The sequence below is a fragment of the Scaptodrosophila lebanonensis genome, unplaced genomic scaffold (assembly GCF_003285725.1).
Source record: "Scaptodrosophila lebanonensis strain 11010-0011.00,11010-0021.00 unplaced genomic scaffold, SlebRS2 tig00001415-arrow-pilon, whole genome shotgun sequence".
Taxonomy (NCBI): Eukaryota; Metazoa; Arthropoda; class Insecta; order Diptera; family Drosophilidae; genus Scaptodrosophila; species Scaptodrosophila lebanonensis.
Window position 1 is genome coordinate 9,517,374 of NW_022060742.1, and position 11,925 is coordinate 9,529,298.

At 39.3% G+C, this 11,925-nt stretch overlaps 5 protein-coding genes across 5 annotated transcripts; 3 read left to right on the plus strand and 2 right to left on the minus strand.

Annotated features, from left to right (window-relative positions):
* The first annotated feature begins 2,074 nt into the window (after positions 1–2,074).
* On the plus strand, positions 2,075–4,381 carry LOC115632479 (probable ATP-dependent RNA helicase Dbp73D). Its single transcript, XM_030529653.1, has 3 exons — positions 2,075–2,158; positions 2,217–3,091; positions 3,152–4,381. Exons 1-3 carry the CDS (start codon positions 2,136–2,138, stop codon positions 4,330–4,332), a joined length of 2,079 nt encoding a protein of 692 aa, XP_030385513.1. The 5' UTR covers positions 2,075–2,135; the 3' UTR covers positions 4,333–4,381.
* Positions 4,382–5,248: 867 nt separating this feature from the next.
* On the plus strand, positions 5,249–6,102 carry LOC115632531 (peptidoglycan-recognition protein SB1). Its single transcript, XM_030529727.1, has 2 exons — positions 5,249–5,309; positions 5,374–6,102. Exons 1-2 carry the CDS (start codon positions 5,264–5,266, stop codon positions 5,895–5,897), a joined length of 570 nt encoding a protein of 189 aa, XP_030385587.1. The 5' UTR covers positions 5,249–5,263; the 3' UTR covers positions 5,898–6,102.
* A 391-nt stretch (positions 6,103–6,493) lies between these two features.
* LOC115632860 (peptidoglycan-recognition protein SB2) lies at positions 6,494–7,116 on the minus strand. Its single transcript, XM_030530122.1, has 2 exons — positions 6,741–7,116; positions 6,494–6,678 (listed from the first exon to the last, which is right to left on the minus strand). Exons 1-2 carry the CDS (start codon positions 7,114–7,116, stop codon positions 6,494–6,496), a joined length of 561 nt encoding a protein of 186 aa, XP_030385982.1.
* A 1,753-nt stretch (positions 7,117–8,869) lies between these two features.
* On the plus strand, positions 8,870–9,423 carry LOC115633010. Its single transcript, XM_030530335.1, has 2 exons — positions 8,870–8,985; positions 9,054–9,423. Exons 1-2 carry the CDS (start codon positions 8,977–8,979, stop codon positions 9,411–9,413), a joined length of 369 nt encoding a protein of 122 aa, XP_030386195.1. The 5' UTR covers positions 8,870–8,976; the 3' UTR covers positions 9,414–9,423.
* A 1,533-nt stretch (positions 9,424–10,956) lies between these two features.
* On the minus strand, positions 10,957–11,354 carry LOC115632778. Its single transcript, XM_030530027.1, has 2 exons — positions 11,343–11,354; positions 10,957–11,289 (listed from the first exon to the last, which is right to left on the minus strand). Exons 1-2 carry the CDS (start codon positions 11,352–11,354, stop codon positions 10,957–10,959), a joined length of 345 nt encoding a protein of 114 aa, XP_030385887.1.
* Between the last annotated feature and the right edge of the window lie 571 nt (positions 11,355–11,925).

Below are 11,925 nucleotides of genomic sequence, written 5' to 3' on the forward strand. Positions count from 1 at the left end.
TAATAAATATTTTAATAAGTCAGTCAGTCGTTTCAATAAATGACACCGATAGATACATTTTGAAAAATCTCTGTGTAAACCTGTGAGTACTCAAGTCGCGTCGATTACATTTTGAGATAATTGCAAATCTCGTTTATTATAATAATAGTTTTGCTCGCAAATCTTATCTGAAACAAGACAGATATTATCAAGCAGTTAAGCACAACAGACACACAAATATAATCATGAAAACGCATGCATGAGTGTTTATTAAAATATGTGAAAAAGAACGAGTTTTTGCGGCAACTCTCTCCAGCAGCTGTTCATATGTTTTTATTGGCACAAAATACAAATGAACAAGTAAATTAGTTTACATAAACTTTTATTTATAAACCTTCAAGCGGGGCGCTCTACATTTTATCCACATTGGCTGAACGAAATGAAATTAAAACGCAAATTATCAACTCTCACAAAAAGTTGTAAACTGATTCTTATCTAAATGTTTGCCATTTGCACAGTGCCACCAAGGTTTCTTTTCGTTTTACTATACTACTTATTCTAATAAGATTAAGATGCTTGAAATACATAAATAAATGTGCCAAACTTGAATCAAGATAAAAAGAGTGTCTCTGCCAAAAAAAAATATATGGCAGAAAAAGTGAACAAAGAAAAATTTTAATCAGTATGGCTTGTGGTGTGTCCAGAGAGATGAGAGTAGAACTTGATTTTGAGACAATTAGCACAGGTGTGCGGTTGAATTGTATACAACCAAGTTAATTTATTTTAAAGCGATAAAGCCAATTTACAAGATATAGGCGGAAATGCGTTTAACATGAAGTTAAATGAGCAACATTCGAAAGCAGCAGACATCTTCTTGTGACGCTGGGTAAATTAATAAATTTCAAGTTTTAACAAAAGATACTCAGGTAAAACTAAAGTTTTTTAAAAATTGAAAAAAAAAAAAATCGCAGAAACGCGCAGCAAAAAAGACGATGAATATACATTGTATACATTGAATGGAATGTAATAAATGAATATATTTATGGTTTTATGACAGTCACTTAACTCGACTAGACTGGACATCTAAAGAAATCCAGAATGCTACATTTGGTAAGCATAATTAATGTAAGCTTTTGAAGTCTTATAAACCAAATAATAAATGTTTATTAGGCTTCTATGAATAAATAAAAAAGAAGATATCATCAAACATCATTATTATCTATTTTAATGTAATAAAATGTCTGTTGAAAGCTAAGTTTTAAATTGTTTAAGGTGTAACCAAAATATTGCTGCAGTAATAACACTCATTACAAGGGTATAATAAAATAAATGACAGCACACTTATCTACAACGACCTACAAATATACAAATTATATCTATGTATTTGCTGGTAATATATGCGAGATTCGCCCGGCTGGATTACTTGTTGTTTTATCTTTAGATTTTCGTATTATTTTTGATGCGACGCGAAACGCATTTAACCGGTTCTCGCATGAACATCACAATAAATTAAGCCGGCCGCTATGGTTTCGGTGCCAAGCCATGTCGCATCGCTCACGTGCAAAAGATGCTGAACTGGACGGGTTTGGACTTGGATTGAAATCGTGAATCATCCGAAAAAATCCCATGGAGTCTTCTTACGCATTAACGTAGCTCCAGGTCGTATTAAACTCGCACTAGACGCGTGAACGCTGGGTAAATTAAAATCCCCCAACCTTGCATATGAACTAATCTCAAGAGTATTTCCGTTATTTAAAGCAATGAGACAGAATTAATTGATGTTGTGGTTTTAAGAACTCGAATTTGGAGGTGTGGTTCAAGTAACAATATATTTGTTACAGTAATTTATGCGAAAATGAGTGATGCCAAGTGTAATTTGCGTGGAAACTCACCCTTGTTGTGCTATTTGAAATTGAATGTGCAAATATTAAGCAAATTTTTATGAAACTGAAATTCGCGGGCTTTTACTAACAAATAGATGAACGCAGCCCTGAAAGTAAATTGCGCGCTCAGTGTGTTATTTTAATAGGTGGCAGCACTAGGCAGCACTCATGCGCGTTTCGTTTTTGCCGTATGGTCACTCTAGATAATAAAACGTAAACAAACGGAGCACGTGTACAATTGTTGCGGAGCTCGTCGTTTGAACAAATAATAAAATGGAGCTTTTTACAGTCAATCGGTAAGAAATAGTTTTAAAACCTCAACCAATCTATACTAATTACCTGATTTGGTAACAGTTACACCGAAGAAGATTTCAAAACCAAGCCAGCTGAGGCCGAAGACCAAATTTTAGAAAAGTTGCTGCAAAAAGCTGAAAAACGCAAAAGAAAGCAAAAAAAGGATAAGGTAGAAGAGCCATCGCAAGAAAGTGCCGAACACCAGACCATCAATGAAGATGTGCCGCAAACATTGGAAACGCGCAAAAGAAGGCAAAAAGATGATAATGCCGACAGTGCTTTTCAAGAACCAGAATCCGATCAGCCACTGGAACAGCAAGAAGCAGCAGATTCTGATAAACCAGCCGATGCAAGTTTTGAAGTAATTGGAGAAGATGTCGGCGCTACGAAACGACAAAAAGTTGAAATGGTGTTGCCCTCCTGGTTGGCACATCCGACTATTATTCCTGGTGATAGTTTGAAACGCGACGAGGATGCGACTGCCGATACCGACGAAGCTGCCCTTAAGAATCAGCCCTATCTGGATAAGCCAACACGTGATGCTCTTAAGCAAATGAAGATTAAGCGTCTGTTTCCCGTGCAACGCAGCGTAATACCTTGGATTCTGGATGCACATTCCAAGCCGGCGCCCTTCAGACCGCGCGATATTTGCGTTTCAGCGCCCACTGGCAGCGGTAAAACGTTGGCCTTCGCTATACCCATCGTACAGTTACTGATGAACCGGGTGAAGTGCAAGGTACGTGCCTTGGTAGTACTTCCTGTTGCCGAGCTTGCTATGCAGGTATACAAGGTGATCGCGTCACTTTGCAACAAAACCGAGCTAGAAGTATGCTTGCTCTCCAAGCAACATCGCCTCGAGGCGGAGCAAGAGGCGTTGGTAGAACTGTATAAGGGCGAATACTATTCAAAAGTGGACATTGTTGTGACTACACCAGGTTTGTGGAAAACACCTTATTTCTATTTCTCTTCTTATCTTAAATATCCCTCCAATTCAGGTCGTCTGGTGGATCATCTGCACGCCACAAAAGGTTTCTGCTTGAAAGAGCTTAAGTTTTTAGTCATAGATGAGGCTGATCGCATTATGGACGCCGTCTTTCAAAACTGGCTGTATCATTTAGATTCCCATGTGCGTGACACCGCCGACCAGTTACTGGCTGGACGCACAGCCCCCCTATGCCTCGCCGAGCTCAGGGAAAGCTATGGCAAGAAACCTCATAAGATGCTATTTTCAGCCACCTTGTCGCAGGATCCGGAAAAACTACAAAACTTGCGTCTCTTTCAACCGAAACTGTTCACCACGGTGCTTATACCTGCACCCACCACATTGGAGCCAAACGCATCTGCTTTGGTATCGACGCAGACCGAGGAACGCGGTCAATTCATTGGGAAGTACACCACGCCTGCTGAGCTGACGGAACAATACTGCATCACCGAACCACGTCTAAAGCCTTTGACGCTCTTCGCACTCATTAAGCAGAACAATTGGCAGCGCTTCCTCTGTTTCACAAACAGCAACGACACTTCAACACGTCTGGCATTTGTTCTGTCCCAGCTCAAGGAAAAAGGAGAGGACACTATTGCTGAACTTTCCGCTAACTTATCCGCCGCCAAGCGACGTGCTACCCTCGATGCTTTAATGCGTGGCAAGCTGCAGGGCATTATTTGCTCAGATGCCTTGGCGCGTGGCATTGATGTCTCCAATATCGACATAGTGGTCTCTTACGATGTGCCTCGCCATATTAAGACCTACATCCATCGAGTGGGTCGAACGGCGCGTGCCGGTCGTCCTGGTACTGCCATTACGCTGCTCACGCCCAAGGACCAACCGCAGTTTAGGAAAATGCTTAGCGAGGTGGGCAAGCCAGTTGGGGAAGAAATCACGGTGGATACCGAAGTAGAAACGGGATATGCACATTTATATCATACGGCTCTAGAGACGTTGCGCAAAACTCTGGAGGCAACCAAGAAAAGAGAGATTGTGAGCAAAACGCGCAACACACAGGCGGCAGCCAAACTACACAAGGATCCATCGCAGCTGACGCTGATGGAAAAACTTCAGCAGGTCACTGGCGTGCATACCAGCAAGCCGAAGCCGAAGGAGCCAAAAAGTCATCTAAAGATGCCCAAAAATAAACTCAAGCCGAATGCGAGTCAGCGTAAGATTGTTGAAGAATAACAACAGCAGCAATTGTAAATAACATAGTATACTCGTATATGTATGTATGTAGCTCTAAGTTTTTAACTGCTAGTAAAAAAATAAATTTGCATGCAGTTGAAGTCGCTTAAATATTCAATGTCGATATTCGTTCAATATTTTAAGCCAATGCAGTACGGATGTAATCAAGCGTTTTAAATATATATACATGGTCTAGATCAGAAGGGAGTAAGAAATGGAACAATATGTTGTTGGGCGACAAAAATGAATCTCTTTGGTAATGAATCCAGATGACTGTCAGTCGCCCCAAAGGCAACGAATTCCACGTCCAGCTTACAAACAAAACTATTAATGTATATGCTGAGGTAAAATGGATCTTCCAAGACTCCAGTTACTGACTCAAAGCCCTCCTTGATGCTAGTCCAAGATTGACTAAAATTTTATAACGTAGTGAAAAATAACATGAGAAAAAGATACAAATATTGTAGCCTATCTTTAATTTTAAAACTTTACAAGTTTTCTGATTGTGGTTCTTCCTTGGGAAAACTCTTTAATAGTAGAGATACTGCGATTTAAAATTGCATCCAACTTCAGACCAAAGCATATAGACATACTTGTATACGAATATAGAAGATCTGCAGTTTCGGTGGTATACTTTTTCCAAAATGTGCCTCTGATCTTTTTTTAGCTTTAATTGCTTGGGACTCCCATTCCTTTCTCCAACTCTAGAATGTTAACAAGTGTTAAGCTTGAGAACAACTGTTGCCGTGTGTGTGTGTGGCGCGTGCTTCCCCCAGATGATGTTATAGCAACAATTAAAAAAGTAAATAGCATCATCAGCAGCTTCTTATCAGCATTTACGTATATTTTGCTAATGAGACAACAGCAGCTATTTAAGAGGGGCCTACCCGATGCTGCCTCACAATCGCAAAGCAAATCCCGTGTACTGAGAATGGCGTTGGCAAGATTTCTAACGACTCTGATGCTAAGCAGCTTAGGTAATCAATCAAAGTGAAGCTAACCAACCGTTCGAATAGCTCTTAATGTCTGTATTTTCTTCAGCACTGACTACAATTAGCCATGCGCTGACCATCCAACCACGGAGTAGCTGGGGAGCTGCCTCGGCGCGAACTCCCTCCCGTATTCGAGGTGCCGTGGACTATGTTATCATACATCATTCGGACAATCCGGGCGGCTGCTCATCCTCTCAGCAGTGCCAGCGAATGATCAAATCCATACAGACAGATCACCAGGGAAGGCGTAGGTTCAGCGATATCGGTTACAACTTCATTGTGGCCGGCGATGGCAATGTGTATGAGGGTCGTGGTTTCGGACTACAGGGCTCCCATGCTCCCAACTATAATCGCAACAGCATTGGCATCGTCTTTCTGGGCAGTTTCGAAAGTCAAGCACCCTCGTCCCAAATGCTGCAGAATGCCAAGGATCTCATTGCCAAGGCCAAAGCTGATGGCTATCTGAAGGACAACTATACGTTGCTGGGCCATCGCCAAACCAAAGCCACTGCCTGTCCCGGCACTGCGCTCTACAATGAGATTAAAACCTGGCCCAAGTGGCGTAATTTGTAGGTCAAAGGCTACAGATAGGCAGCTGTATTATGAGATTAAATTTATTAGTTTTAGTTTCTATTTTAAATCAATGACTGATGAAGAAGAATTACGAAAGAATATCGCAGTTATGTGTAAATTATAATATTGTAAATATTTATTTTTTTAAACCAATGTATGTGTATTCAAATATTTCGTTGATTAAAAGTGGAAAAATAATGTAAAAGTTTCGGAAACTGCTGATCAAATTCCCTAAGCACTTTATATCCTTAAATTAAAGGACAGAGTCCGTTATCGTAGATTTATTGATTTGATTTAGCAATGCAGTTTCATACACAATATTATAATATTGTAATATTATAATATTGATTTGATGATGAATAATTCGTATACAATTCTATTTACGTTTTGCAGGTAAACCTTTTAATACACTGAAGAGGTTGGGTAATAAATTAATCATTGATTAAAAAATTACATCCACCATTGCTTAGAAAAAAAAACACTTTTTAAGTACGTTAAATATTTACTTATCCACCTGGATTACAAAATTTATGAAATTGCATACAAATTTAATTTAAATTTAACAATTTATGTTAATGACTATTCACAGCATGTGCCTATGGGTGTCTCTGCCAACGCGGCCATTTGCTGATCTCATCGAGCAACCGGCGTCCTGGACAAACAGTGCTCTTGGTCTGGCAATGCCCAAGAAGGACGAAGTTGGGTTGCACGGCCCGGCGCTGCTGAGCAATGCTGATGAGGGTGCGTGCTGCCTGCAACATCTGTCCTGGCGGCAAGGTAACTGAGCAAAAGCATAAACGGTGAGTTATTGCTGTGTCTTAGGTGTTATCTCTGATAACTTACCATGGTAATTGCCGATGAAGGCCACGCCTATGCTCATACTGTTGTATTTGGGGGCATGTTCGCCGCGTATGCCGAAGCCAAGACCCTCATAGATGCGTCCATCGCCTCCAATGAGAAAATTGTAGCCAATGTCGCGGAAACGGCGACTCCTGTGGTTGGCCTGAATGCTTCTCAGTATGGCCAGGCATTGTCCTGGATTATAGCAGGGAGGTGTCACCGTGTGGTGAAAGATAATGTAACGCGCTGGCGCATAAAGGCGTGGCAGTCGATGGGTCGGCAACCTTGTCCAAGTGGCGCGCGAAACGATCTGCCCGTATCCCCCACTGCACAGGCAGAGGAACACCACACAGAGTCCAAGGCAGAGCTGCAACTGCATTTTCTTTAAGCTTTGTAAGTTTAACACTGAGCCTTGGTAGCGCCCATTTATACCCCCAGACTACATGATTTGGCAGATGGTGCAAGCGGCGCTTGTTTACGCAGCTGCGCCTTAAAATCCATTCATTCCACTAATTGAAATATTAACAACAAAAAAATGATAAAGGCTTACAATGAATGAATTTTATTGTATAACCACAAAATAAACATAGAGACAAAAACATAAATCATAAGAGATATTAACTTTTACATTATGTACCCGTATGTATTTCAATTGTTCAGGTACATGGAGTTATTTGGAGATTCTTTAAAATTATACATAGAGATGGAAGGTACTCTTTGCTCTTTAATATTTTCCTTCGTTAGTTTCAGAATAACCCGACTTGCTGTACAAATCGCGAATGTTGTCTAAAAACAAGTTTAATCTTTAGAAACTTTTCGTTGTTTTTAAGACGATTAATCAGCACATTTGTTGGAGTTGCTTTAACCATGAAGAGTAAAAAGAAGGAATTCCCAAGTTTAATCTTTAGAAACTCTTCATTGTTTTTAAGCTAAAAGTAAATTCCATTTAACCATCAGCACATCAAAGCTGTTATTAAGCACAGTATAGATATCAAGAAGCCAGTGGTATAACTCTTTAGACCAAGAATAAGATATTTAAGCCCTTTGTACAATAGAATAAGCTTTAAGTTAGAGACTTTTATATTCCTGAAAAATAATATTAATTTTTTAATAAGTTTACTGAAAAAGATTGAAAATCCAGACAGTTCGACAACCTATGAGAGATTTACTTAGATGCTCAGCAAGGGCGCAGGCAGCTTTTACCAAAGGGGGGCCAAAAAAATAAAATATTTATTAAAAAATGCACGATGCATTTAAAAAATAATTTATGCATATGATCAATGAAAAAACTTCAACAAATCCAACCCAGTTCCATTCTAAGGCGAAATAGTGCGTTATAATAATGAACGTGTGGTCGACTTTGTATGGACAAATTTTTTGTAGGGGGGGGGGGGGGGGGGCAACGGCCTCCTGCCCCCTTTCCTACGCCCAGTTTTTCATTTTCAACTACAAACTGCAGGTGTTGTAAGAGTTTCAAAAGCTACGGATCTAGGCGATCGAACTACCGCTGGCTCTTCTTTATCTGGCTGATCATTTAGATGGACAAAAAGGCGTAGACAAAGGGGGCCGTTGCGCCCCAAAAAATTTCGCCATATGAACTCGACCAAACGTTCATTATTATGGCGCACTATTTAGCCTTAAAATGTAACTAAGTTGGAATTGTTGATATTTTTATATTAATCACATATTATTATTTTAACGCATCGTGCATTATTAAATCAAAATTTAAATTCTTTGGCCCACCCCTATGGAAAAAGCTGCCTACGCCCTTGGATGAAGCTTTAACTTCAAAATCACTCACATTATTAAGACCGCCTGATCATAATCATAGGCGGGATCTAAGTTCATTTAAGTATTATCGGGGACTCTCAACTTGTCTGCCAAAATATAAAAGGAAACCTTTTATAGATATTACAGATCTGAATATTAGTAGCCTTAAAAGTAATAATAATAATACTCACAAGTCACTGAACCGTTTGCATAACATGGCTTTAATTTTGTAATGCTAATGGACGCTGCCCTTGGACTGCACTTTGTGCAGCGTTTGTGCTCCCAAATGGGCAGCTAAAGCCATATGAGGGGCCTTCCAAAACGGGCGGAATTTGAATTTATTCGTTCAGTAATAGCAACAAAGGGATCAGTTTCGTATAAAAGGCGGACACACTGCAGCGAACTGGGCAGACATTGGAATCGCGGTGGCGTTGCTACAACGAGACGTTAATTCTGAAACTTCTACAACATGAAGCCCGTAAGTAGGGAAAGCCTATTAATAATTTATGATTTCTAACATCCAATTGTTTTTTTTTTTCTCTGCAGCACCAACTGCTACTTTTCAGCTACTTAGTGCTCACCACCGCGCTCTGCCAGGCCAGCGTTATTCCTGCCACTCCAATTGCTGGAACTCTTCCGCTTGCAACCAGCCATCAATTTGTCACACGCAACATCAATCGCATTCCCTATGTCCCAGTGGGGACGCCTTTACAACCGCCAACGGTGACCAAAACATATGTGCCATATCCCACGTATCCCACCTATCCAACGTATCCCACCTACCCCTATCCCGTATACTCTAGTTATCCAACAACTTACTATAAATACGGCGGTACTTATCCTTATTCGTATGGCTACTATCCCAACTATGGTTACGGCTACAGTTACTCAACGGGTGTCTGGTGAAAGCTCACAATTATTGGGTTGTAACGTCATTATAATATTCTACTAAACTATCATTATTCTCAGTGATAATAACTGAAATGTTTACAACTGATACCAAATATCCAGTATTTATCTATTGTACTATAAACTTACAAGTATAACGACATGCAGAATATATTTGTAACTCTTTTTAAAGAGTATTATATCAAGATTTGAATGCTTCATTTTTTATAATACTGACCTTCAATAACTCCCGTCTTTCTTCAGCAAAATCGGAATCATGTTAGTAAGGTCTATCTCAGATGGACTTAGGTTTTTGGTACTTACTTTGACAGCTTCCGCTTGAAGTTAAAACGCTTTGTCTTCCTAAGATGTTTCCTGCGTCTGATGTGCTTAGTGAGAAGTAATGTCTTCAGCTTGACAACATTTTAAAGTAAATAAATTCTTCCTACATCTTCAGATCTCTTCAGATTTTTCATGTCCCCAGCTTATTCGATTTTTTTGAATGCTTTGTATTGGTGGCAGTTTCTTATTTGCTTCAACTGCCGAGTATTCCATAATCCATAATCCTCTCAATTTTTCTTAAATAAAACTTCTTTAGACATTAGGCGGCATTTGGTAACGTAGAAAATAAAGTTTTCTAGGCTTTTTTTTATCGGAATAACAGACTAAAAATCGTTCTACAAATTGAAATATAATACAATTTATATTTTTAGAAAAGTGTGTTCTTAATTGTTTGATCAACTTTTCTGTAGACCTTAGTTAGATGTTTGTAATTAAGGCAATATTTCGGATATAAGTTGATCTAGAACTTTTCAGTTCGAAAAATGTGAACCATCCCAAGTAGTTACATTTTAACGTTTCCCTTCAAAATATAAGGTCGTTTAAAATAAAGAGTAAATGTAATGTTGTACGAAATATTTTGAATTACAAAATCTAAACTGAAGTACTTTTTATTTTATATACCTTTTTAATCTCCAAATCCTTGAGTGCATTGATTATTGAAAAATCTTTCAACAAGAAAGTTGCATTCGATTGCTTTAAAGCTCTATAAAGCGTTCTTTTCTGATTTATTTCCGATCAGTTTCACAAAATTGTCGAATTGGCGTACAATTCTTTATAACTAAAAAAATATAAATATACATCTAATTCTGTTTTTACACGGTAGATTGGTTCCAGAAACAACCGTGCAAAAAAAGACATTGATCAAGAAATTTTTAATTTTCAACCCGAGTTATTTCAAAATCGTGTGAAAAATGAACGTGTAAAAACAGAATTAGGCGCATACATAAATATAAAGAACTTTTTTCGTGTATTCATTAACTTTACAAAAGAGTTTTATAAAAAGTCATGTCTGCATTATTTTAATAATATCCTGCAGATTCTTTAGTTTCCTTTCTCAAACGTAAAACCGTAATATTTTCGGACGGCTTAACAATTCATATTGGAATATTATATAGTAGAAACGTAAAAAGAATAGCAAACATTTTACAATTTTGGTTAACCAAAGTTTTGTTTTTATTGGGAGAAGAAATCTGTTTAGCTTATAACTAATACCTCCTATTTAGAAGAAGAAGGGGGCAGGAGCGATTAGGCGCGCTGGCTGTATGAGTCTAGCAGGAGCAGGAAATGTCGGCACCGCTGCCAAGCCAGCAGGTGTGGCCACCAAACGAGCAGGAGGAGGAGCGAAGGCGGCATTGAACTGGTTGAAATAATCCAGACGTTGGCTGCTCGATATAGCCAGAGGTGCGGGAGCGAAGGGGCCGGGCGCAGTGTAGGCGGCGAAAGGAGCACCCGCTCCTGGAAAAGCGGCGAAAGGTGCGGCCGGTGGAAGGGCAGGCAGCAGGGCGGGCTTAGCCGACACACAAGACGCCAAGGCCAAGCACAAGAACAAAATCTAAAAAGGATATGTTCATAAATGAATGATTCCAACAATTGCCAGTGCCTTACCATTTTTTGCATTTCAGTGGAAACTTTCGAAGGAATTGTAGATTGTAGACCGAATACTGCCAGTCGTCGACTCCAAAAGCTGAATATGCTCCAGCAATGAATTTGCATTGTTTTTATAGCCAAGAAAATGCCACTATTGCTGGGCAACTGGGTCTCTATGCCGCTGCCAGAGTCAATGCATTTGGCAGGTAATTTGCACCCAAAGTTGTCACGCATTTGGATGCGAAATTAGTAGCTGGGCCAAATAATCCAAAGATAATTTGCATATTTGGTTGCATTGTTGTCTTTGTTACGTCATCGATGCACTTTTATGGTCGGCATCTGATTGATGGATATATTGGGGTTAGCTAAATGGCCTAATGAGGCATTGCCGAAAAAGCTGCAACAGGTGTCTTGGCAAAAAGCCAATGAAAGAGAGTGAAGGCAATGGAAACTAGAATTATCACTTATGTTTCGAAATTTGAGAATGTTTAGAGAAGATTAAAAATAATACAATTCCAGACCAATTGAGATGGAGTTAGATATCATTTTATATTTTATTTATTTATTTATTTTCTCCTGGCGCAGAGTTTGACTTTTCGAT

Coding starts and splice junctions, on each gene's coding strand:
- LOC115632860 (XM_030530122.1), bottom strand. CDS start 7,116: ATGCAGTTGCAGCTCTGCCTTGGACTCTGTGTGGTGTTCCTCTGCCTG. Junction 6,679..6,740: donor CTTCATCGGCAATTACCATG/GTAAGTTATCAG, acceptor GCTTTTGCTCAG/TTACCTTGCCGCCAGGACAG.
- LOC115632479 (XM_030529653.1), top strand. CDS start 2,136: ATGGAGCTTTTTACAGTCAATCG. Junction 2,159..2,216: donor GAGCTTTTTACAGTCAATCG/GTAAGAAATAGT, acceptor ATTTGGTAACAG/TTACACCGAAGAAGATTTCA. Junction 3,092..3,151: donor CATTGTTGTGACTACACCAG/GTTTGTGGAAAA, acceptor CCTCCAATTCAG/GTCGTCTGGTGGATCATCTG.
- LOC115632531 (XM_030529727.1), top strand. CDS start 5,264: ATGGCGTTGGCAAGATTTCTAACGACTCTGATGCTAAGCAGCTTAG. Junction 5,310..5,373: donor TCTGATGCTAAGCAGCTTAG/GTAATCAATCAA, acceptor TATTTTCTTCAG/CACTGACTACAATTAGCCAT.